This window comes from Microcaecilia unicolor, chromosome 3 (assembly GCF_901765095.1).
Source record: "Microcaecilia unicolor chromosome 3, aMicUni1.1, whole genome shotgun sequence".
NCBI lineage: Eukaryota > Metazoa > Chordata > Amphibia > Gymnophiona > Siphonopidae > Microcaecilia > Microcaecilia unicolor.
The window spans coordinates 180,622,939-180,649,363 of NC_044033.1; the positions used below are offsets into that span (position 1 = coordinate 180,622,939).

A 26,425-nucleotide genomic window follows, 5' to 3' on the forward strand; every position below is an offset into this window, starting at 1 on the left:
TTTAAACAGATTTCCTACTATAGCTGTTCACAGACTACTAACATACGTCTGTACAGCTTCTTTCTTACCTCCCAACCGCCAGCCTGAGCTGTTTGTCACTCTCCTGAGAGTTCCATCAGCATGCGGAACACTCAGCACATGGACACAGACTACTCAGTTTCACTGCACTGCTCACTGTCTCTACACCAGATCTAGAAGGAGCCAGGTAATCTTTTAAAAATTAACCCATAGGGTTACAATAAATCCAAATAAATAAACAAACAAACAAATTGCTCCATTTCACTAATTTCCATAACAAATCTTTAAAGGCAAATTTACCCACTAATCAATTTTTATAATGTAGACAGCTATACGCCTCAAAAACCATTTTTAATTATCAGTAAATTATGGACAAAGAGTAATCCATTGAGTATGTTAAGAAGAGCTCTATATATGTGAGGGCAAAATATTCAGAGATACACTTCTCCAATACAATAATAAAGATCTAAGAGTAGATGCTGTTATTTGTTCATTAAAATTTACTCATTTAGTAGATGGCAATATATTGCAAACATTAAACTGTTTTTCAGAAAAGAGAGTCATGATTACATATTTCGAAAGGAAGGAATCTTAAAGAAATGGCTGCCCCTTCTGCTTTGCCTCAAGCCCTCCCACAATAACTGTACAGCATATTCAACCCGGTAAGTGAGGTAAGCATGGCAGGGGGGCGCCGACCTCTGGAGGGCGCCACCATGCCATGCTTACCGCTGCCACTTACTTCAGCTCCCGGACCCCGATAGCAGCCCAGCCCTCAGTTTCCTCTGCCCATAGGCGCCCCGTATAAGAGGCTTGGGGAGGGCTGTGACCTTCCCTGCCTGCCTCCTCCTCCAAATGTAGCTCCGACTCGAGTCCCGCTGAATTCTGCTGCTGCCGCTTCTGTTGAGCAGCGGCAGGAACAAGCACTGCACTGAACCACTGCCGCCGCTTCTCTCCACAGCCAGCGTAAGATCAAAAAGAAGCGTGGGGCCGCAGCAGCCTTCAGGCAAGCGCTGTCGGCTCTGCCGTCCTCTGCCCCCACGGACGTCAATTTCCCCTTCCGGGGGCAGAGGACCGGCAGAGCTGACAGCGCATGTCTGAAGGCTGCTGCGGCCCCGCGCTTCTTTTTGTTCTTGTGTCAGCGCTGCTGTAGAGAGGCCCGGAGGGAGAGAATATGGCTGGAAACGGTAAGGAAGTGAGGATGCTGGAGGAGAGAGAGAGTGGAAAAGAGCAGGGGAGAGCCAGAGAGAGATGGGGAGAGAAAGAGGGGCCATGGAAAAGAGAAGGGGAGAGCCAGGGACATGAAAAAGGGCAGGTGAGAGTCAGATTGAGATGGGGAGAGAAAGAGGGGACATGGAAAAGAGCAGGGGAGAGCCAGGGACACGGAAAAGAGCAGGGGAGAGTCAGAGAGAGATGGGTAGAGAAAGAGGGGACATGGAAAAGAGCAGGGGAGAGCCAGGGACATGGAGAAGAGCAGGGGAGAGTCAGAGAGAGATGGGGAGAGAAAGAGGGGACATGGAAAAGAGCAGGGGAGAGCCAGGGACGTGGAGAAGAGCAGGGGAGAGTCAGAGAGAGATGGGGAGAGAAAGAGGGGACATGGAAAAGAGCAGGGGAGAGCCAGGGACGTGGAGAAGAGCAGGGGAGAGTCAGAGAGAGATGGGGAGAGAAAGAGGGGACATGGAAAAGAGCAGGGGAGAGCCAGGGATACGGAAAAGAGCAGGGGAGAGTCAGAGAGAGATGGGGAGAGAAAGAGGGGACATGGAAAAGAGCAGGGGAGAGCCAGGGACGTGGAAAAAGCAGGGGAGAGTCAGAGAGAGAGAGATGGGGAGAGAAAGAGGGGCCATGGAAAAGAGCAGGGGAGAGCCAGGGATGTGGAGAAGAGCAGGGGAGAGCCAGAGAGAAGATGCTTGATGGGGTACAGAGAGAGATGAGTGGAAAGATGGGGCGAGAAAGAGGGGACATGGACAGGAGAGAGAGAGAAGCTGCTGGGGAGAAACTGGGGGAGACCCTAGCTATCAGATGGAGAAATGCAGAATGAAAGGAGGGAGAAGAAACAGAAGCCTGCGCAGCCGCGTTGCTGAGAAGAGAGCAGGCAGGTGGACATGGAAGCGGGAGGGCAGGGTAGAGAGGAGCATTGATCGATGGACATGGATGGAAGGGCAGGGCCCAGGGAGGGAGGAGAAACTGCTGGACATGGATGGAGGGGAGGGAAGGGAGAGGAAGGAGATGAGATGAGGGAAAAGGGAGAGGAGAAAAACTGCACATGGATGGAGAAAATAGGTAGAAGCTGGATCCACTGGACAGTCAAGTCTGCGGAGGACCCAGCTTTTACTTATGGATATGGAGCAAGAAATGAAGAAGAAAGGAGGAAAGTAAAGAAATAAATGGAAAGGAAGCCCTGGAAATGGAGTTAAGAGGACAGATAGCAGCAGAATCAGATACTGGGCCAGCATGATCAGAAAAACAAAGTCACCAGACAACAAAGGTAGAAAAAAATCATTTTATTTTCATTTTAGTGTTTGAAATATGTCCAATTTGAGAATTTAAATCTACTATCTTATTTTGCAATGTATAGCAATGTGTTTCTTTCTATTTTTCTGGTATTGTGCTGCATGCAGAGTCTAACTTCTTAGGATTTCAGGTTAATTTTTGAAAAATTTGAAGAGGGGCTATCTCTGTTCTGCATGTGTGACTGCAAGGTTGCAAGTGTCTGAATAGGGATCTGTTTGTTAGATTCTGAGATTTTGTGTTTTTCAGAGTTGGCAAGACTGTCTGATCTCATAATTCCTGGTCTGTATGCTAATTTGGTTTGTGTCATTTTGAGTATAATGGAGCTGTAACAGCCTACATAAATTATTTATAATGAAAACAAAAAAAAATCCACAAGTTATTTTTTTTCTATACTGCTGTAATATTTTCAAATACTGGTAAAAGGTAAAATACTGGTAAAAGGGGTGTGACTACTGTAGGGGCAGAGCCATAGTGATCCCACCACTGGATGGGTAGGGGCGCCAACTAATAGGCTGCAGGAGGGCGCCAGAAACCCTAGGACTGGCCCTGGGGGCAGACTCAGGAGTAATGTCAGAAAGCAATTTTTCACGGAAAGGGTGGTGGGTACATGGAATGCCTCCAGTGGGAGGTGGTGGAGATGAAAACAGTAATGGAACTCAAACATGCATGGGATAAACACAAAGGAATCCTGTTTAGAAGGAATGAATTCATGGAATCTTAGCAGAGATTGGATGGCTACACCGGCAATTGGGAAGCAAAACCAGTGCTGGGAAGACTGGGCAGACTTCTATGGTCTATGCCCTGATCGTGACTGAATAGGTATGGATGGGCTAGAGTGTAAATTTTAAGGATCTTTAGCTTCAGAACGTTTAGTACAAGAAAAGTGCTGGGCAGACTACTACGGTCTGTGCCCTGAGAATGACAAGGACAAATCAAACTCGGGTATACATATAAAGTATTGCATACCATGTAAAATGAGTTTATCCTGTTGGGCAGACTGGATGGACTGTACAGGTCTTTATCTGCCATCATTTACTATGTTACTATAAAGATAGCACATGTGTTAGAGGGTAAAACTAGGGCAACTGCCTTTAGCCCCCTGGCCAGAGAGACCCCCCCAAGCCTGCCAGAAGCTGAAGAAGGTGCAGCCTAGTAGTAAGCTTTGGGGTCCCCTCCCATATTTCTGCCCAGTCATGTTTAACACCAGCTCTGTCAGGATACCCATTTCAAATCTGACTTATTCTAATCACAAAATAGAAAAATACAATTATTTTTCTACCTTTTGTTGTCTGATCATTTTATTTTTCAAATCATGTTGGTCCCAGGCTCTGGTTTCTGCTTCTCTCTGTCTTCTATTAACTTGCTCACCAAGGTCTCCTGTCCATTTGACATTTCTTCTTTCTCCATGTCCACTATCCATCTTCCATCTCTATATCTATCTTCCTCTATGTTCAGCATCTTCCTTTCTCTGTGTGCCTATATTTCCCTGTCCAGCTTCTCTCCTCTCTTCCTCCCCATGCCAACGTGTCTCTCTCCTTTCTGACCCCACCCCATTCAGCTTCTCTCCCTCTCACTTTCCACCCCCTCCCCCCAGTATCTGACTTGTTTACCTGCCTGCAGCAAACAGAAGAGTGAAGTAGACTCAAGGAGGATATCAAGAAGTCTTTAATATTAAACAGCATAAAAACGATCCGGCATGGCTGTGACTCGGCACAAAGGCCTGCCTCAGGGGTCAAATGGATCTCTTATGTTGTAGCGAAAAGACATAAATTAAAAAGTAAAATCAAGATCCTAGCTGTTGAGCATCTGTATAATCCTCAGCAACAAACAATGGCTGTACTGCAAACACCGTCAGACCGGCAAAATGTCGGTGACTTTACTTTTAAGTTTATGTCTTTTTGCTACAACATAAGAAATCTATTTGACCCCTGAGGCAGGCCTTTGTGCTGAAATGCGGCCATGTGGGGGTCGTTTTTATGCTGTTTAATATTAAAGACTTCTTGATATCCTCCTTGAGAGTCTACCTCTCTATTCTGTTTGCTGTTCACATTTATGTGAGGGAACTATCTTCCTTTTTTCTTGCTGGTTTTGTTTACCTGCCTGCCCATCCCCCTTCCTCCTGCAGTTGGTTCATTATTTGATCCAATTTCCTTCATTCCCTTAGCCTAGCAACACTTTCCTTTCCATCCCCTCCAGCCCCCCTTCTCTCACAATAAATCCAGCACATAGATCCTTTCCCTGTAGGCCCCTCATTCCACAAGTCCAGCAAACTTCTCCCTTCCCACGTCCAGAGCATGTGGCTCCAGATAAAGGAGGACAGATAGAGCCAGTTCAGCTTTTACTTCCATTGAGCCTGTTCTTCAATGTTTCTTTTTTCATTTTTAGTATGTGCTATATAGGTCGGCTTAATAATGTTTGTTTTTAAGGGGCTCTTTTACCAAACGGCGGTAAAAAGTGATCTTAGCACACCCTTACACGAGTCTTTACCATGCGCTAAGGCCATTTTTACCACTGGGTTAAAATGGCAGAATTTTCCATTTTTTGTATTAATGGCCATGCGTGCGTGCGGCAGTGTAGCTACGCTACCTGATTAGCGCAGAACACGCTCACTCTCCACCTCTGGACTCGCCTCCACCAAAAAAAAAAAATATTTTTTAGCATGTGGGTAGCGTGCACACACCCTGAAATTACCGCAAGATGCCTTAGTGCTCTATATGGTAGGTCATTTTTTGCTATGGTAAGCATGTATTAGTGCTTACCACAGCTTTGTGAAAGGACCCCTAAAATTTTAATTACAAATCAATTTCAATCAAAACTTTTAACCAGCACTCACCTCCAATTAAAAGCAATATCTTGCAGATAGTAAATCCTATACAGCTGATAGTTGGGTAAGCATTGTACAAGGAAACAACTGGCCAGAGAGAGCCCTTACATGTCATCATCTACAATATTCTATTGACTTTCAGAACACTACACCCAGATTGTACCAGGTAAGAGTTTGACATCTACCTTTACTTTTGGGGGGTCATTTATTAACAGCTTGTGTTACCTACTGCAGGACTCTTTTTACGCAATGTGTGCGGTTAATGAATGGCCATCCACATAATATTAAATGGACATTTTTAAATAAAGAATCTCTTTGTTTGGTATTCACAAAAAAAAATCTTTATTGAATAATACTCCATTACTTCTCCTTGAGTGAGCATACTGGTGATGAAAAACTCCTTTCTGCTAACAAAACCATTTATGTTATATTTCCAGTAGGGTCCTAGTTATTATGGATCCTGTTTTGGAGGCATTTCTTCTAGTCTCACTCTGCAGGTTCTTTATATCAAGCTTATCAGGAAGTCTGCTAGGGCTGTTGGTAAGTAGGAGAGTGGGAGGAAGAAGAGTTTAGCATCCCATCCAGGACAGTAACGCATGTGGGGATGGACCGCTGTCAGAGCATGCTCCATGTTGTCTGTCACTAGAGTCAGCTTGGGATTGCAGAAGATGTCCAAATTACGTATCACCCTGAGATCTGTATAAGAATGCAGAAGCAAAATAATATCACCAGCTGCATGCAGCATTTTTAAATTGCACACCTGCTTCACACCCTTACCTAAAGCTATATGACAAATGCTTGAAAGCTTTACCAATTCTTCTTGGCTCAAAAGCTCCACAATGACACTAACACCGTAACAGATTCCCTCCCCAGATATATCTATGTTCATCCTAACCCCTATCTATTGGAAAGAGCAGGGCCGGTCTTAGCAAGTGTGGGGCCCTATGCAGACCAATTTGGTGGGGCCCCATCCTAGCCCTGCCCCCACCCCAGCTCCACCCCATTGATAATATTATTCAATTTTTAGAAAATTTTTTATTTATGAAATTTCAAATAAAGACTAATAAAGCAAAACTTGTACAGAAAAACTGATTGAAATAATAAGCACAATTCTATCATGAAACGCCCCCTCCCCAGAAATTATTCAGTTCAAGTCCACTACAATTAGTAGTTCCAATTCTCATAACCCCGGGGGGGGGGGGGGGTGTCAGAGGTGCGGACACACAATCTCTCCACTGCAAAACACTATACACAAACTTGTGCAAAAACACACTCATAACATTACCAAACCATAACAGCGCTAATTCCAAGGACAGGACGAGCACAACCTTATGTGTGGAAAGGCAGAACTGTAATTACACCAGGCTCTAAAACACCAATACACTACCTCGTAAAAAAAACAAGACAAAAAGGGCTGCAAATGCTACACGCTAGCAGAATACTGCACCTTGATCACACATGAAAAACACATGACACAACAGATATGAAGGCAAAATACTGAACTGGAAAGTTACCTCAAGAAGTCAGACTCAGCATGTAGCAATACTAGAAAAATTGAAACTTTACATGCAAAATATCACAGATGCACATTTCCAAAAGCTGACATATTCCAATTAATAAATTCTGAATAAAATACTTTTTTCTACCTTTGTTGTCTGATCATTTGGTTTTTCTATTTGCTTTGGTCCCAGTGTCTTCTGTTTTATGCAGTGTCTTCTTTCCATTTGATATTTTTTCTCTCACCATGTCCACCATCCTCCTGTGTCCTTATGTGTCCTGTCTACCATCTGTAGCCCTGTCCCTATCCTTTCTCGAGTTTCAGCATCTGCCTTCAAAGTGTTCCTATCCAGCCCTTAAATTCAGCAATTTACCCTCCATGCATATCCAGCATTTCTCCTCACTCCCTTCCATCCATGTCCAGCATTTCTCCTCTATCCCTTCCCCTCCATCCATGTGCATCTCCTTCCTTTGTCTTTCCTTCCCTCCATTCGTGCCCAACATTTCTCCTCTCTCCCCTGCCCTCCATGTTCAGCAATTCCCCTCTCTCCCTGAGCCCTGCCCTCCCATGCTCCTCTGTCCCCTGCCCCCTCCATTCATCCCTATAAAGCAATTCCCCTCTCTCCCTGAGCCCTGCCCTCCCATCCATGCTCCTCTGTCCCCTGCCCCCTCCATTCATCCCTATAAAGCAATTCCCCTCTCTCCCTGAGCCCTGCCCTCCCATCCATGCTCCTCTGTCCCCTGCCCCCTCCATTCATCCCTATCCAGCAATTCCCCTCTCTCCCTGAGCCCTGCCCTCCCATCCATGCTCCTCTCTGTCACCTGCCCCCTCCATTCATCATCCCTATCCAGCAATTCCCCTCTCTCCCTGAGCCCTGCCCTCCCATGCTCCTCTGTCCCCTGCCTCCTCCATTCATCCCTATAAAGCAATTCCCCTCTGTCCCTGAGCCCTACCCTCCCATGCTCCTCTGTCACCTGCCCCCTCCATTCATCCCTATAAAGCAATTCCCCTCTCTCCCTGAGCCCTGCCCTCCCATCCATGCTCCTCTGTCCCCTGCCCCCTCCATTCATCCCTATAAAGCAATTCCCCTCTCTCCCTAAGCCCTGCCCTCCCATCCATGCTCCTCTCTGTCACCTGTCCCCTCCATTCATCATCCCTATCCAGCAATTCCCCTCTCTCCCTGAGCCCTGCCCTCCCATGCTCCTCTGCCCCCTCCATTCATCATCCCTATCCAGCAATCCCCCTCTCTCCCTGAGCCCTGCGATCCATGTCCAGGTCCTCTCTCCCTTGCCCTCCCGCTCCCATGTTCAACTACCTGCCTGCCCTGGCGCCCTCTTCTCCCCCCAACCAACAAGGATCTTTTTTCTTTTAAATTTACTCTCCGTCGCCAACTCGCTGGAATCTGACTGGACAGCACAGCAGGCAGCGTCGCTGAAAGCGCTTCTCTCCTCCCAAGTGCCCCCGACGTCTCTAGCAAAACGTAGAAGCTTCCTGATTCGTTCATTCTTAGTGTCCCGCCCTCGAGGGCGGGACACTGAGAATGAACGAATCAAGAAGAGCTTCTGCGTTCTGCTAGAGACGTCGGGGGGACTCGGGAGGGAGGAGCGCTTTCAGGGACGCTGCCTGCTGTGCTGTCCAGTCGGATTCCAGCGAGTCGGCGACGGAGGGTAAATTTAAAAGAAAAAGGATCCTTGTTGGTTGGGGGGAGAAGAGGGCGCAAGGGCGGGCAGAATAGCGTGTCGTCGGATCGCTGCCGGCCCTGGGAAGAGGCTGACTGAGGCCCTGGGAAAGAGAGCAGAAAACTCACACTTGTTATAGAAGCTCTCTCTATAAATCTCCTTAGTCTCTGTTGGCAAGCGGTTCCAGATCTTTTGGACACTCCTTTCAATGTTCTTGGGGTCCGTGGTGAAGGTTTTGAAAACACCAGGCTCGATGATACAGACTTTCACTCCAAAGGAGCACAACTCACGTCTGCAATGCAAAATTAACATTTTCTTTCTGCTTATAATATTAGGACTTTGGTTATATATCCTGCCTCACCCCCTCTCCCACCATAGCTCCTTTTGCTCAACAGCTGCAACTATACATAAAACTGAGTCAACTACCTGTAAAGTGCTAATATTGGGTGTGAGAGTAATCAATAATCACATTGATCTCTGCTGGACAGTGTAGAACAAGACATATAAATAATAAATTTAGATTGCACTCTGGAATAATAAGCATGACTTTTATTGAGCTGATCTTTGTTTTAAACTCTCTTTTCACTGATAACCAGCAAGTACTTACAACGTAATGTAGAACATAAAGGATTACTTACAGAGGCAAAATATGAAATGACAGGCAGCTAAGGATACTCACAAAGAAAGGTTTATTTACAAGAATGAAATATAAACTAGAATAGAAACAGAAATAATGAGAACGTTTCAAATGTGTTTAGAAAGTGTTTAGAATGTTACGGAATAAAAGTTCCTTAAGTGTAAGAATGAACACTAGTGAGATATCAAATGGAATAAACACACACTTCCTGTGGCTAAATATGCTGTTTGTCCCCTTAGAGGAAACAGGAAAGAAATTACAGATCTTGACTTATATAACCTAAATAGGTGATGTAAGTCTTTTCCTTTTTGAGGCCAACTGGATTAGCAGATGTTTGTCATCTTGTCACAGGCAGTGCTCAGGGCCGCCGAGGGGGGGGGGGGAGGCAGGGGAGACAAAATTCCCCGGCCACGGGCCTCCAATGGGGGCCCGGCGCCGGGGTCAGGCCGCCAGCGCTGCAGTTCCCGGTCTCACCTGCCTGCCTCCTCGGCTCCGGGCCCCAAGCATTCAAAGAGGCAGTCACAGATCGCTTCTCTTCGGGCCTTCCCTCCCTGTGTCCCGCCCTCACAGAAACCAGAAATTACATCAGACGAGGGCGGGACACAGGGAGGGAAGGCCCGAAGGGAGGCGATCTGCGACTGCCGCCTTGAACGCAGGGGGCCTGGAGCCATGGAGGCAGGCAGGTGAGACCGCGGACTGCAGTGGCAGGGGGAGTGATGGGGGGGGCGGCAGCGGCAGGGCGAGTGACAGGGCGGCAGCGGCAGGAGGAGCGACGGAGGGCGGCAGCGGCGGGGGGCAGAGGCGGGGCAGCCTTGCCCTGGGCCCGGCCTAGTCTCTCGGTGGCCTGGCAGTGCTCACTCGACCTGCAGCTGTCGCTGGCGATCCAACACTGAAGTATTCCGATGATTATCGGATGAAGTCTGAAGTGAAGTTATAGAAGTCGATAGTAGAGAGGATGATAGGAAATCACTTGTCACAGTAGATACCTATTTATATCATTTTACTATCAGCAATGTCTCTGATGATTTGATAACATCACAGAAGGTGACTGGCCTGTGTCCTTATGTTATGTCTACAGAGACCACAAGAATGTCTTCTGACGTTACATTGGAGGCTTTTCCCTAAATTCTGGACTGCAGGCAGGCTTGAGTTGACATGACCAAGAATACTTTCACATTGCCTACATTCCTTGGTCTTGCATCAGCCAGACTGCCATCTTGACAATTTTATCAAGATCACAGGTTTTTATTTTCCTTCAGACATGCATGTCTGGGCAAAAGTCTGAGCAAACGTCTTCCTTTATTAGAGCATAGAGCACTGCATATTCTGTGAGCTGAATTGAATATACTGCAGGTCTGGTATAATCAATCTCTGTAATACATTGGTCAGGTAATGTTGTGGCAGGGGCTTTTACTCCTATATGGGGAAACGTTACCATCCCCCTCATTCTATAACAGGTCATCTAAAGTTAAGCGCTAGTTGCATGCATGAGTTTTAGAAAACTAGCACTTACACATGTAATTGTTATAGTTATGTGCATAAGTACTAGATGTACACTCAGTGGTATTCTATTGACATGGCATAAGTGGGCACCTAAATGACAGGAAGCCAATGCAATTTTAAAAATAAAGGAGAGACTGACTCAAATCTAGATGACCTACAAATTAGTCTGTCTGTGGTATTCTGATAGGTTTGCAATTTTTTCAATAGGCTTTCTGATAAACACACAAATATTGCATTGCAATAGTCCAACTGTGCTAGAAATAAAGCCCGAGCTATTAATCTAAATGCATTAAAGTTGAAATTTGACCTCACCCTACATTTTTTCATCGTATAAACATTCACATGTGGCCCAAAAGTCAAATCGTGGAAACTTTTTAAAAGAACTAAACCCAAGAGCTCTATTGCTGGTTTCCTCAATTGAAATCTCCAAGCATGTCTGCAACTCCAGGGAAGTATGAAAAGGGCTCAGTGTGTGGAATTGACTGTACTTCAATACCACACACTGAGCCCTTTACATAACAGGCTCTGGATATCCTGGAGGTCAAGGAGGGATCTAAATGAGGCATGTCCCTAAAATAATTATTAAGCATTTCTATTGAAGAAATACATTGACTAACTAGAAAATTAATAAGACAAAAATTATTATATTGAGCAGTGTTTTCCATCATATTGATCTGTAACGATGTGAACCTCTTCACTAAAGCTAGGTTAGAAGACTATAAAGACTACATACTCTGGTCATGTCTTATTGTTAATGGTACTAAGTGCTCCCTCAGCCTCCCTACATTTTGAGAAAATGACACCTGAAAACATACATAAGTAGCTAGCTTATTTTCGAAAGGGAAGGACGCCCATCTTCTGACACAAATCGGGAGATGGGCGTCCTTCTCCCGAGGTTGCCCAAATCGGCATAATCGAAAGCCGATTTTTTGCGTCCTCAACTGCTTTCCATCGCGGAGACGACCAAAGTTCACGGGGGCGTGTTGGCAGTGTACCGAAGGCGGGACGGGGGTGTGGTTAACAGATCGGCATCCTCGTCTGATAATGGAAAAAAGAAGGGCATCCCTCATGAGCATTTGGCCAACTTTAGTTGGTCCCTCTTTTTTCAGGACCAAGTCTCGAAAAGGTGCTCAAACTGACCAGATGACCACCAGAGGGAATCGGGGATGACCTCCCCTTACTCCCCCAGTGGTCACCAACACCCTCCCACCCAAAAACAAAATTTTAAAAATATTTTTTCCAGCTTCTATGCCAGCCTCAAATGTCATACCCAGCTCCATCACAGCAGTATGCAGGTCCCTGGAGCAGTTTTTAGTGGGTGCAGTGCACTTCAGGCAGGCAGACCCAGGCCCATCCCCATCCCCCCCCCTACCTGTTACACTTGTGGTGGTAAATGTGAACCCTCCAAAACCCACCACAAACCCACTGTACCCACATGTAGGTGCCCCCCTTCATCCCTATGGGCTATGGTAATGGTTTACAGTTGTGGGGAGTAGGTTTGGGGGGGGGGGGGGTTGGTGGGCTTAGCACCCAAGGGAAGGGAGCTATGCACCTGGGAGCAATTTGTGAAGTCCACTGCAGTGCCCCCTAGGGTGCCTGGTTGGTATCCTGGCATGTGAGGAGGACCAGTGCACTACAAATGCTGACTCCTCCCACGACCAAATGGCTTAGATTTGGTAATTTCTGAGATGGGGACCTCGGTTTCCATTATGGCCGAAAACCGTGGACGACCACCTCGAAGGTCGACCTAAATGTTGAGATTTGGGCATCCCCAACCGTATTATCGAAACTACTACTACTACTTAACATTTCTAGAGCGCTACTAGGGTTACGCAGCGCTGTACAGTTTAACAAAGAAGGATAGTCCCTGCTCAAAGGAGCTTACACTCTAAAGGATGAAATGTCAAGTTGGGGCAGTCTAGAATTCCTGAATAGAGGTATAGTGGTTAGGTGCCAAAGGCAACATTGAAGAGGTGGGCTTTGAGCAAGGATTTGAAGATGGGCAGGGAGGGAGCCTGGTGTATGGGCTCAGGGAGTTTGTTCCAAGCATGGGGTGAGGCGAGGCAGAAAGGGCGGATCCTGGAGTTGGCAGTGGTGGAGAAGGGTACCGAAAGGAGGGATTTGTCTTGAGAGCGGAGGTTACGGGTAGGAACTTAAGGGGAGATGAGGGTAGAGAGGTAAGGAGGGGCTGCAGATCGAGTGCATTTGAGGGTTAGTAGGAGAAGCTTGAACTGTATGCGGTACCTAATTGGAAGCCAGTGAAGTGACTTGAGGAGAGGGGTGATATGAGCATATCGGTCCAGGCAGAAGATAAGACGTGCAGCAGAGTTCTGAACAGACTGAAGGGGGGATAGATGGCTAAGTGGGAGGCCAGTGAGGAGTAGGTTGCAGTAGTCAAAGTGAGAGGAAATGAGAGAGTGGATGAGAGTTCGGGTGGTGTGCTCAGAGAGGAAAGTGCGAATTTTGCTAATGTTATAGAGGAAGAAGCGACAGGTCTTGGCTATCTGCTGGATATGCGCAGAGAAGGAGAGGGAGGAGTCGAAGATGACTCAGAGGTTGCGGGCAGATGAGATGGGGAGGATGAGGGTGTTATCAACTGAGATAGAGAGTGGAGGGAGAGGAGAAGTGGGTTTGGGTGGGAAGACAATAACCTCTGTCTTGGCCATGTTCAGTTTCAGGTGGCGGTTGGACATCCAGGCAGCAATGTCAGATAAGCAGGCTGATACTTTGGCCTGGGTTTCTGCAGTGATGTCTGGTGTGGAGAGATAAAGCTGGGTGTCGTCGGCATAAAGATGATATTGGAAATCATGAGATGAGATTAGGGAGCCCAGGGAGGAGGTGTAGATTGAAAAAAGAAGGGGGCCGAGGACAGATCCTTGAGGAACTCCAACAGAGAGTGGGATGGGGGTGGAGGAAGAACCATGAGAATGAACTCTGAAGGTACGGTGGGAGAGATAAGAGGAGAACCAGGAGAGGACAGAGCCCTGGAACCCAAATGAGGACAGTGTGGCAAGAAGTAAATTGTGATTGACAGTGTCAAAAGCGGCAGATAGGTCGAGGAGGATGAGGATGGAGTAGTGACCTTTGGATTTGGCAAGGAACAGGTCACTGCAGACAATAGATAGTGCCGTTTCTGTCGAGTGTAGGGGGCGAAAGCCGGATTGAAGCGGATCGAGGATGGCATGAGAGGAGAGAAAGTCAAGGTAACGGCTGTGAACGGCGCGTTCAAGTATCTTGGAGAGGAAGGGTAGGAGGGAAATGGGGCAGTAGTTGGAGGGACAGGTAGGGTCAAGTGATGGTTTTTTGAGGAGTGGTGTGACTACAGCATGCTTGAAGGTGTCAGGGACAGTTGCAGTGGAGAGAGAGAGATTGAGGATATGACAGATGGGGGGGGGGGTGATAGTAGGAGAGATGGTGTTAAGCAAATTGGTGGGGATGGGGTCAGAGGAACAGGTGGTGCATTTCGAGGAGGAAAGAAGATGGGCGGTTTCCTCTTCGGTGACATCAGGAAAAGAGGAGGAGGCGGCCTGGGTTGGTTGGTTGAGGGAGTGGGTTATAGGGTGAATAGGAGGAGATGGTTTGATGGTGAATTTGAGGTTGATCTTCTGCACCTTGTCACGGAAGTAGTCAGCCAGTGATTGTGGACAGAGTGAGGGGGGGGGGGGGGGTTGGGAGCAGAAGGCACTTTGAGGAGGGAGTTAAGGGTAGCGAAGAGACGACGAGGTTTAGAGCTGAGGGAATTAGTCAGTTGGGTGTAATAGTCCTGTTTGGCGAGGAATAAGGAGGACTGGAAGGAGGAAAGCATGAATTTATAATGAATGAAATCAGTATGGGTGCGAGATTTCCTCCAGAGGCGTTCAGCCGATCGGGCGCAGGAGCGAAGGTATCGGGTGCAAGGGGTCAGCCAGGGCTGGGGATTAGTACGCCTTGTGGAACGGGAGATGGATGGTGCAAGGGTGTCCAAAGCAGAGGAGAGAGTGGCATTGTAAGTGGAGACAGCTTTGTCGACAGACTCGGAGGACATGATGGAAGGGAGGAGATTAGAGATACTAGAGGATAAGGTGGGAGGGTCGACAGCTTGGAGATTCCTGGAAGTAGTGGTTAGTGTTGGGCGGGACTGAGGGGGAGGTGGTGAAGTGTGAAGGTGATCAGGTGATGGTCAGAGAGAGGAAGAACTGAGGCGCAGAAATTGGAGGGTGAGCAGGTAGAGGAGAGGATGAGGTCAAGACAGTGGCCAGATTGGTGAGTAGGGGTGGTGGAGCTAAATTGGAGGCTGAAAGGGGAGGTTAGAGTGAGGAACTGAGAAGCGTAAGAGTCGGATGGGTCATCAGTGTGTATGTTAAAGTCTCCAAGAATGAGGGATGGGGATGAGGGCTCAAGAAAAACGGAGAGCCAGGCATTGAAGTCGGTAAGGAAGGAAGAGAGGGACTTCTCAGGGGGGCGGTAAATGACTGCAACTCTGAGTGGCAGTGGGTAGATTAGACGGATGGAGTGAACTTCAAAGGATGAGAAGGAGTGAGACTGCGGTAGGAGAATGGGAGATAAGATAACATCCATGGCATAGGGCCGCGACTGAGGCAGAGTCGTCGGGGGTGAGCCAGGTTTCAGTTAGGGCGAGCAGTTGAAGGGAGTCGGAGATGAAGAGATCATGGGTGACGGAAAGTTTGTTGCGGACCGAGCGGGTGTTCCACAGGGCACACAAGAAGGGGAGGGAGGAGGGGGGAGGAGGGGAATAGAGATGAGATTGGAGACATCGCGGAAACGTTTGCACGGATGAGACGAGGACAGGTGTGGGGGACCTGGGTTGGGATTGATGTCTCCCGCGGATAGCAGGAGAAGGAGTAAGAGAGTACAGAGGAGGGTGGGGGAGGTAGGGAGACAAAGGCGGGATGTGCTTAGGAGGAATAGGGAAGGGTTCATGGCAGGAAGGAGGTGTTGAAGGTTGAGAGCTAGGAAGGAGGAGGAGGACAATAAAGATGGTGAGGTGGTGGGGGATGGGGTGGGTAGGGTATTGCAGTAGTGAGCAGGACAGAAGAGGACATGGATGGGTAGTGAGTTTGTGCGGTATACAGTGGTGGGGGGAGGGGGAAAAGATTAGGAAGGGATAGGGCAAGGAAGAGAATGTGTATGGGAGCCATAAGTAGTGACTGAGGTAGTTGTGCAGGCTAGGAAGCAGGTGGGGAGGCAGGTAGGTAGTTGTGCAGGCTAGGAGGCAGGCAGGTTGTTGATGGGCAGATAAGCAGGCAAGTTGAAGGGCTGATAGCAGGCAGGTTGGTTGATTGGCTAGCAGGCAGGCAGGCAGGCAGGAACAGGTGAGTGCGGTGGAGAGCTCAGTAGCAGGTTGTTGATGGGCAGATAAGCAGGCAAGTTGAAGGGCTGATAGCAGGCAGGTTGGTTGATTGGCTAGCAGGCAGGCAGGTTGGTTGATTGGCTAGCAGGCAGGCAGGCAGGAACAGGTGAGTGCGGTGGAGAGCTCAACAGCAGGACTGGAACAAGCTGGAATAATTTGGAGGTTGGTTGATTGGCTAGCAGGCAGGCAGGAACAGGTGAGTGCGGTGGAGAGAACAGTAGCTGGACTGGAACACGCTGGAATAGTTTGGAGCAGAAGAGAGCAGGGCAGCAGGATTGGAGCAAGCTGGAACAGACGGACTAGAATGAGCTGGATCAGGCGGACTGGAACAAGCTGGAGCAGGCGGACTGGAACAAGCTGGATCAGGCGGACCGGAACAAGCAGGGAGAAGCTGGATCAGGCGGACCGGAACAAGCTGGAGCAGATGGACAGGAACAAGCAGGGAGAAGTTGGATCAGGCGGACTGGAATAAGCAGGGAGAAGTAGGGAGAAGCTGGGTCAGGCGGACAGGAACAAGCTGGAGCAGAAGGGCTGGAAGAAGCTACTCCTAGGCAGTCGTCATCCATAGACAAAGCATGTAAGCAAGGAATCCAATTAGCTTGGTCTCTGTTTCCCAGCCCTGCGCAGCCGTCATCCATAAACAAAGCATGTAAGCAAGGAATCCAATTAGCTTGGTCTCTGTTTCCCAGCCCTTCGCAGCCGTCATCCAGTACACCCAAACAATGAATTCAAATCCCTGAACTGCTGCAAGGATGTTCAATAGACAGAAATGGAGGAGAGCCTATCTAGTACGTTGTAGCAAGGGCGCCTACATGGTCAGTCTCTGTCTCCATTACCCCGAGGTAGCCATCATTCATCTCATTCACGAACAAACAAAGCTTGCATTTTTATGAATTCCTGTAAGGTCCTCAGAGCTGGGAGGTTGTGTCCGGGTGGGTCTCCTGGTACTCCGGATCTGTCTGGGAGGCCCGCGGTTCGAGTGCGTCTCTCTCCTCCTCCTCCTCCTCCTATCGATCCACGCGGTTGGCGGCCGGCGTCTCCCCCCACTTCATGCCTCCCGGGCGCAGCGAGGCTCCGGAGGTACCCTAGTGCACCGGACCTGGGCCAAGGGAGTACAAACCTTGCGGCGGTCCCTAACGAAGGCCACCGGTCGGCAAGGTCAGTTGATCCCGACGCAGCTGGGCTCAATCCAGTCGGGGATGAGTTGTGGCCATGAGGTAGGCAGACCGTCGTGATCAGCCTCGGGCTCGTTCACCCGTGCTGGAATCCAGTGAGGCCGTCGCAGGCCAGCAGTCCTCAGTCGGTTCCGATTCAACTCCGGTCCGTTCCGGTCCGGTCAAGGATGGAACAGGTAGGTCCAGGTAGGTCTATTCCCCCGGGGCCTCAGGAGCTCGCCACGGAGCTCTTTACCTGTCGAACATCTTGATCCATCCAAACGAAAGATGGACGTCCATCTTGTTTCGATAATATGGGTTGCCCCGCTCCTTTACGGGGCCATCCTTAGAGATGGGCGCCCCCCTTCGATTATCCCCCTCTAGGATAACTACATAAGTACATAAGTATTACCATACTGGGACAGACCAAAGGTCCATCAAACCCAGCATCCTGTTTCCAACAGTGGCCAATCCAGGTCAGAAATACCTGGTAAGATCACAGTGGGTTCCATTCAGGGCCAGCCCTAGGGTTTCTAGCGCCCTCCTGCAGTCTATTAGTTGGCGCCCCTACCCATCCAGAGGCGGGATCACTATGGCTCCACCCCTACAGTAGACACACCCCTTTTACCAGCCATGGCATCATTGAAAATATTACACCAGTATAGAAGAAAAATAACTTAGCACACAGACCAGGAATTAGGAGAATAGACAGTCTTGCCAACTCTGAAAAACAATGTGTTATCAAAATTTCAGAATCTAACAAACAGATCCCTATTCAGACACTTGGCCTTGCAGTCACACATGTAGAACAGAGATAGCACCTCTTCAAATTCTTCAAAAATTAACCTGAAATCCTAAGAAGTTAGACTCTGCATGCAGCACAATAGCCTTCCCATCGAGCACAGCTTAGGATCTAGCTAGGACAGACTTAATCAGCATAAACTAACATATTCTACAATCTGAGTTGGACAGACTAACAGGAATTACTGAAGTGGGAATTAGAGATAGGTGATGGTTAGGAATTGAAAGCAGGCATCTAGCCCTCCTGTCCTGTGAGTTGCTGTGTTGGGGGTGGGGGTGGGGGGGTGGGGGGTGGGGAGTGGAAAAGGGTGGGTCAGGTGCAGCACTAAACAGCAGTCTCTGACAAAACAAGGGTCCAGGCTCTGCTGTGCTTTCTCTGTCTGAGCTCTCTCTGGGCAGAGGTTAGCTGAGCTCCCACAAGTTATTTCAGAGCCAGATTCAGTTGGAGCAGTGACTCCTCTGACAAACACAAGGAGGATATTTCTCTGCTTGGGAGGAGGGAGGGGACAGGACAGAGAGCTGACAGCTTTGGAGCCAGACTGAGATGAGCAGCAGAGATCAGATAAAAACAAAAGCCTCAGCAGAGCTTGATTGCTTGCAAAGTGGCGCCTTTGAAGGCAGGCGCCCTCCTGCAGTGCTTACCCTGCTTACCGGGTTTGACCGGCCCTGGTTCCATTTCTACTAATTAGGCTCCACTGTTCCACATTAGTGCTTTCTAGGTTGAATTTGGGAGGGGGGGGGGGGGGGGAGAAATCAAAGATGCATTCTGTATATATTGCTTGAAAGCTAAAGTGGTGCTCCCTTTTAAGGGCAGACAGATTAGGAGGTGTTTTAAGTGTCCTAGTTGCAATCATTGTCACCCTCATCAGCCTACCCCCATCTTACTGGAGTGTCAGCATTGTCCTTAGACTTTCTTTGAGTCACATGATTCAACAGACCCTAGTGACCCAGAGAAGTTCTCCAGATCCCTTTCATATGTGGACGTGCATACCAGAGTGCTGCTTGGAGGAGAGACCAGGTGGCAAAGATGGCAGGGACCGGTACCGTAGTGAGAGCACCATCACTGCCAGAAAGCCTAGCCAATCTGTCAATGGCTGGCATAAATATGAAAGCATCTACCCAGGATCTCCTGAATGTGGTAAGCCCATGAGACTCTGAGGAAGAGAATGAGGCCAGAGAGTGATCTAAGCACCAGGAAGCAGGGGATAGTCACGCAGAGCAGCTTCAGAGGTAGCTCTGTTTCTGGACGTGATAGAGATGGGGACTGTGGCACCGCTTGCTGGATAGCAAACCATATTCCTGGAAGACACTGAGAACAGAGATACTTATGTATGAAGAGGTACAATGTGCCAGACATGGCAACAGTTCCCAGGTGCTGGAATGTTAGCCGCTGGGAAGGAGTCCCTTATTGGTTCTAGAGAGGGTTGTCTGGACTGCACTTGTCATATGCTTCCCACTGGTGCAGTCCATGGACAGTGGTGGAAAAATGAATGGTGGCTGCTCCTTCAGATTTGCACTGTTTTGGTTATGGTATTTAGAGTGGAAGAGTAGCCTAATGGTTAGTGTAGCACTCTGAGATCCTGGCAGGGTTCAATCCCCACTACAGGTCCTTGTGACCTTGAGCAAGTTACTTAACACTCCATTGCCCCAGGTACAAAACTTAGATTATGAGCACACTAGAAACAGAGAAAGTACCTGCATATAATGTGTACAGCACTCTGTATGTTTAGTAGCACTATAGAAATTATTATTAGTAGTGGTGGTATTTGAAGAGTCCTCTGTCTAGGGCAGGCTGCTAGGCTGGGCCAGAGTGCAGTATCAAGGGCTCAGGTGGCAGGGGGCCCCTTTAGTTTCCTATGGGAGGGTGATTCTTACCCCTTACTCACAGAGGCCCAAGTTATGGCAGATGCTCACCTTGGTATGGACCCTAATAGTGCAAGCACTCAACCAGGCATGGTTGATCTGAGGGGGGGGAGTATGCGAAGGAATTATTGTTCCCCTTCACTAGCACACCCTCAGAGTTACAGAATCTCCTTAAACCCCTCACTTATCTGGGGAGGAGTGAATCAGCAAAGACAGAGCCAGGTAGGTGTGGCCTATGGAGGATAAGAGCTCAGGAACCAAGCTGGGCTACTATATCTGCAGAGGGAACCTGTGAAAAAAAGGCAACCCATCATCTGATGCCTTTACCAAAAGGTTATATAAGAAACTGGAGCTTACTTCAGGTAGGCCAAATATACCTTGCTAGCACCTGGATTTCAGTGCTGTGCTATATGCCTTTATTTTTTCTTTTTATACATAAATATCTTGTCATCATAAGAAAAAAGGCATATAGCACAGCACTGAAATCCACAATACAGCACTGCAAATAACAAAGGGAGCTCTGGAGCACTGATAAATACTTTTTGAATATAACCCATCTCCCCCACACTTCACAGACCCCTTGAAAACTTCCAAACTCTCTCCCAGCTCCCCTTACATCCCCCCATGTTTGCTAGTGTTTTAAATAGCGATAGCAATTGTTTTGTTCTGGCCAATATGGCGGCTGCGCAGAAGGGGTTGCTTCAGCTCTTTGACGTCATGCTGACTCGTGTCATTAAACCTCTTTGATGATTGACTGATGGGCTTCAGAGGGAGGAAGAAGCTGCTGTAACCAAGGATAGAAGCACTTCCTGCTTGCAGCTGCCAATGGGGAGGGGAAGAGCAGCAAATAGACACTAAGAAAAGGAAATGAGGCTGGGTCATATAACTTTATTGGCATGACAATGTGTTATGGAGGAGAGTGGAAATAAAAACCAGGGTTTCCAGAAACAGGACCGCAAATGATCTTGAGTGAAACAGTGTTTATTGAAAATCAAAGTGACTCAACACAACGCTATGTTTCCGCCAGAAGGCCTTCATCAAGAGTCTGTGTAATTGTATCAGAGAGTAAAAGTTTGGTAATCACAGCTATGGGCTGTGATGGTCTTTAAAAAGACTGTGATGTATAATTGCAACTGGATGCTCAAACGAGCAGCCTTGTGAAAATGCTGTGATTACCAAACACTTGCGGTCCTGTTTCTGGAAACCCTGGTGTTTATTCGCACTTGACTTGTATTTCTTCATGGGATCTTTTGAGTTCTCCACGCAAGTGGATTCTCTTTGAATTTTAGATGTGTTGCCATAATAATATTTTTAGTGGTTAAGATAAAAAGGACACGGAAATACTGGTGGATCAATGCTCAGAACCTAATGACAGTGCAAGAGCCGATTAGCACTCGACAAGCACCGGTGTTAATCTGCGCAGAAGGTTCAAAGGGCTCTAGCATGGGAAACAATGTGCATACCAAAGATTAGTGCAAATAGTATTTAAATGTAGCCAAACGGATATTAATGAGATAATTTCCTATTCACTCACAATGCTCAGAGAATAGCGCACAAAACTTACTGCTGAAAGCTTGGAGCTGGCATTGGGGTGTTCGAAAAAAGGATTTCCCACAATTTTTTCTTTAAAATCTACCGGCTTTTATTTAATTTGGAAGCAGAAGGAAGCCCGTGCAAGCCCCTAAGCGCTGGTAGTGAGAGACGAATGTGTACGAGTAAGAGCAAACCCAAAAGTGAAAGCACACAGTGGCACCTGTTTTCTGCACTTAAATATAGGCTAAAATTTTTTGAAACGCTTATATTTAAAGATGCAGAAGAACGTTGGTGATATGTGCTTTGCTTCCAGGTTTGCCTGGCGCTTGCGTGCAAGAGCTGTGTTTACAGTGAAACTCTTGGCGTAGGCACCGTGAATATTCCTCCCTCTTGCTTTTAGGCAAACAGCACACGTATCATTTGCATCTTTTTATGGTTGAGTACTGGGGAGCTATTTTTCTGCGCTGCTCAAGCACTGTGCCGTATAGCACTGGAATCTTGAGCATCAGCCTGTGGGAGAGTAATAGAGGAACTAGGAAGGGGTGAAGGGGATTGAAAGGGATTATTGGCTGGGAGATAGAATGCAGCTGTGAAGAGCTGGAGGTAGCAGAAAGCAGCTGAGAAGAGCTGGAAGTGACAAAAAGCAGCTCCTATTGCATTATACAGCACCACATTGAACTCATTACTGACCACGAACTCCCTCCACGTACTACCACTATCCACAGCTGACCACGGCCTTTCATCAGCTCCTACTACATTTTTCAAAACCAACGCTAAAATGAACACTGCCAAATTACTCTTAATAATCTATTCTATATCCCTAATTTATCATGCATTGACCACCCCTCTCACTGACAACAACATACCCACACTACATATACCCTGCAGACTACCTAATCACATTACCCCCCACCATAAGAATAACAACCAACCAAAAGAAAAACCTACTACATATGGTCACAACCAATATAATAGAAAAAAAGGAAAGAACAAATCTAGAATCAAAGAGGATAGACAACTTATAAAAATTAATACATCCTCGACCCTAAACGAACCCTACCAGTCAATCCAAATGGGATACATAAATGCCAGATTGGTAGTCAACAAAGCAACAACAATAATAGAGTGGATCACAACAGACAATCTTGATCTTTTATTCGTGAGTGAAACTTGGATTCATGATCTTAAAGACCCTATAATCTTAGATCTATGCCCCCAGGATATAAAATTACCCACTGGACAAGATACGGAAAAAAAGGAGGAGGTATAGCTATTATTCATAAATCTCATTTCATTGTTACAACGATAGCTGAATCCATACTTCCACAACTTGAAATTGCCTCAGTTAAAATCAACCATATAAACTTGATTGACCACCTCAATGTAATCCTATTTTATAGACCACCAGGCAACTGGCACGAATGCCAAACACACTTTATGGACTTCATATCGAACACATGTGTTAATAACTCCAACCTTATTATAATAGGGGATATTAATCTCCACCTCGAAGATCCTAATTCAATTAACATGAATGAGTGCAAGGATTTCTTCCAACTATGGGATCTCCAATGGCCAAATCCACAACCAACCCATATCAAAGGACACACATTAGACATCATCACAAACAAATTCTCCCCAGATCTAAACCTTCGATTAATACTTACAAAATGGACAGCTACACCATGGTCTGACCATTTCAAATTAAATTTTTCCCTACAATGGCGGAAAAAAGACCTACACCATAAGCAAGAACGTATAACCTATACCATGAGAGGCCAAATTGACCCGTCTATATTCTGGCAACAATTCTATAACAATGAATGGACAGCACAAACAGACTTAAACCAATTCCTTCTAGACTGGGACAATAGATGCTTAAGCATACTAGACAATATAGCACCTTTGCAAACCAGAACCTCACGCAGGAAGAACTCAATACCTTGGTTTAATGAAGAATCGAAGAAACTAAAAATACAAGTTAGAACGAACATGGAACAAAAAAAAAAGACGACTCTACACTCAATGCTTAGAAACACCTACAAAGAAAATACAAATACAGGCCAGACTACAAGGACACACATAAACTTTTCCAACTTGTGAGTAAATTATTAGACACCGCCCTGGTTTCTTCAAACAGCATAGACATCCCATCAGCAGATAATCTTACAAAATATTTCAAAGAGAAAATTGTGAAGTTACGACTCACGCTACCAGCTATTACCAATGACTACGTAAAATTCCTCGAATGTCTAGACCCAATACCCGGTGAACATCCAGCTGATCGAACCTGGACTAATTTCAACATACTCTTGGACGATACCATTTCTCATCGATCAAAGGGTTCGCCAAATCTCAATGCAAACTAAACATAGGCCCTAATAACCTTATAAACCTCGCACCTCAACAATTTACACAAGACCTCACGATGCATTTGAACTATATGCTACAAAATGGACTCTTCCCAAAAGACAAAGGAAACATTCTACTCACCCCTATACCTAAGGACCCAAAGAAAAACACAAGTGACTTAACCAACTATCGCCCAGTAGCATCTATCCCTCTGGTAACCAAATTAATGGAAAGCATGGTGACCAAGCAACTCACCAATTACTTAAACAAATTCTCAATTCTTCATGAATCTCAATCAGGATTTCGGTCTAATCACAGCACCAAAACAGTTTTAACTATTCTTCTAACCAAATTTAAACAAACAATTGCAACAGGAAACAACATACTTCTACTACAATTCGACATGTCCAGTGCATTCGACATGGTTAGCCATAAAATATTATTAAACATCCTAGAATACTTTGGAGTTGGAGGGAACGTGCTTAACTGGTTCAGAGGATTCTTAACCAGAAGAGCATACCAGGTGAAATCTAATTCGAGTATATCAGCCTCATGGACACCTGAATGCGGTGTGCCCCAAGGATCCCCACTCTCGCCGACCATCTTTAACCTAATGATGACACCCCTGGCTAAATCATTATCCAATCAAGGCCTTAACCCTTACATATACGCAGATGACGTCATGATCTACATTCCATTCAAACATGACTTAAAGGAAATCACTGATGTCATCAACCACAGCTTCCAAATCATGCACTTTTGGGCGGATGCATTTCAATTAAAACTTAATGCAGAAAAAACGCAATGTCTTATACTCACATCTTAGTATAACACAAATAAATTCACCACTATAACCACACCAAACTTCTCCCTCCCCGTGACAGACACCCTGAAAATTCTTGGAGTTACCTTTGATCGAAATCTCACACTTGAAAACCATGTGAAAAATACAGCAAGGAAGATGTTCCACTCTTTGTGGAAACTAAAAAGAGTAAAACCATTCTTCCCAAGAAACATTTTTCGGAACCTGGTACAGTCAATGATGCTAAGTCATCTAGACTACTACAATGCACTATATGTTGGCTGTAAAGAGCAACTCATCAAGAAACTTCAAACAGCCCAAAACACAGCTGCCAGACTCATATTTGGCAAAACAAAATACGAAAGTGCCAAACCTCTAAGAGAAAAGTTACACTGGCTTCCACTTAAAGAACGTGTTACGTTTAAGGTCTGTACACTGGTTCACAAAATCATCCACGGAGATGCTCTGGCCTACATGATAGACCTTATTGACTTGCCATCCAGAAATGCTAAAAGATCAGCATGCACATTCCTAAATCTTCACTTCCCCAGTTATAAAGGACTAAAATACAAACTAACACATGCGTCTAGCTTCTCCTATATGAGCACGCAGCTGTGGAATGCACTGTCAAGGGACCTGAAAATAACTCACAATCTAAACAACTTTCGTAAATCACTGAAGACCTATCTCTTCAACAAGGCATATCACAATGACCCAGAATAAGAACTGTAATACATCACCACCTACTTAAAATCCAGAATGTTTTCTCCCTATGCCTACTGTATAGTTCTTCTAGTTCATCTATACTCTCTGTATTATACCAACTGCATCTTTACTATGAAACGACGTTCTATTATTTTATCTGCTTAATCTACCAGGTCATCAATATCCTTTAGTTAACACCAATAGTTTCTTTTACTCTGGAATGACGATCCACTGTTATCCACATATCTATTATGTCATCCATGTTCTCTATGTAATATCAATTGTACCTTTTCACTCTGGAATGGCAAATGCCATGAAGGAACATTGTAAGCCACATTGAGCCTGCAAAAGGTAGGAAAATGTGGGATACAAATGCGCAAATAAATAAATAAATAAGAGAGGCTGGGTGATGGGGACAGGCTGAGTAATGAGCTGTAGAGAGGAATAGGAAGAGGTAAATCAAGTGGTAGAGGTTTCTGCCTGGGAGAGAGAATTCTGCTGTGAAAGGCTGGAGCCTGGATGAAACAGAAAGGAACTGTAAGGGGGAGAAGGTTTGGGTGATTGGGACAAGCACTGGTAGTTCAGCTGTAGGGAGAGGAATGGGGTGGGGATAGGAAGGGGTAAAGGGAACTGAAAGGGGTTACTGGCAGGGAGAAAGAACTCTTGTGAAGGGCTGTAAGAGCAGAAAGGAGTTGTAATTGGAAGAGAGGCTTGGCAATGGGGACAGAGGCAAATCCAGCACCTCTCTCTCTTCCATCCAACCTCCCCCCTCGCAAATCCAATACCTCTCTCCCTTCCCTTCCTTCCAACACCCTGTCCCTTGCAAGTCCAGCATCTTTCCCTTCCCTTCAGGCCCCTCCCCTCCTAGGGCCAGCACCTCCGCATCTTCTTACCCCCCCCCCCCAACAAGTCCAGCACCTCCATGTCTTCATTACCCTCCTGCAAGTCCAGTACCTCCATGTCTTCCTTACCCTCCTGCAAGTCTAGTACCTCTGCGTCTTCCTTACACCCCTCTGCAAATCCAGCACCTCTCCCTTCCCTTCAGTCCCCTTCCCTTGCATGGCCAGCAACCCACTGTCTTCCTCATGCTCTCCCACCCACCCCTCCCCCCCACAAGTCCAGCAACTCACGTCGGTGCCGGGCAAAATGGTAGAGACTATAATTAAGAACAAAATTACAGAGCATATTCAAAAGCATG

At 46.7% G+C, this 26,425-nt stretch overlaps 1 protein-coding gene across 1 annotated transcript in view; it reads right to left on the reverse strand.

Annotated features, from left to right (window-relative positions):
- Window positions 1-5,675: 5,675 nt before the first annotated feature.
- LOC115465866 (retinol dehydrogenase 16-like) overlaps window positions 5,676-26,425 on the reverse strand; it is a 112,231-nt gene continuing 91,481 nt past the window's right edge. Inside the window, exons 4-5 of the mRNA XM_030196666.1 lie at window positions 8,656-8,819; window positions 5,676-6,046 (exon numbers count right to left, since the gene is read on the reverse strand). Of these exons, the coding sequence (XP_030052526.1) occupies window positions 5,853-6,046; window positions 8,656-8,819 (358 nt within the window). The 3' untranslated portion in view covers window positions 5,676-5,852. The remainder of the gene's footprint in view (window positions 6,047-8,655; window positions 8,820-26,425) is intronic.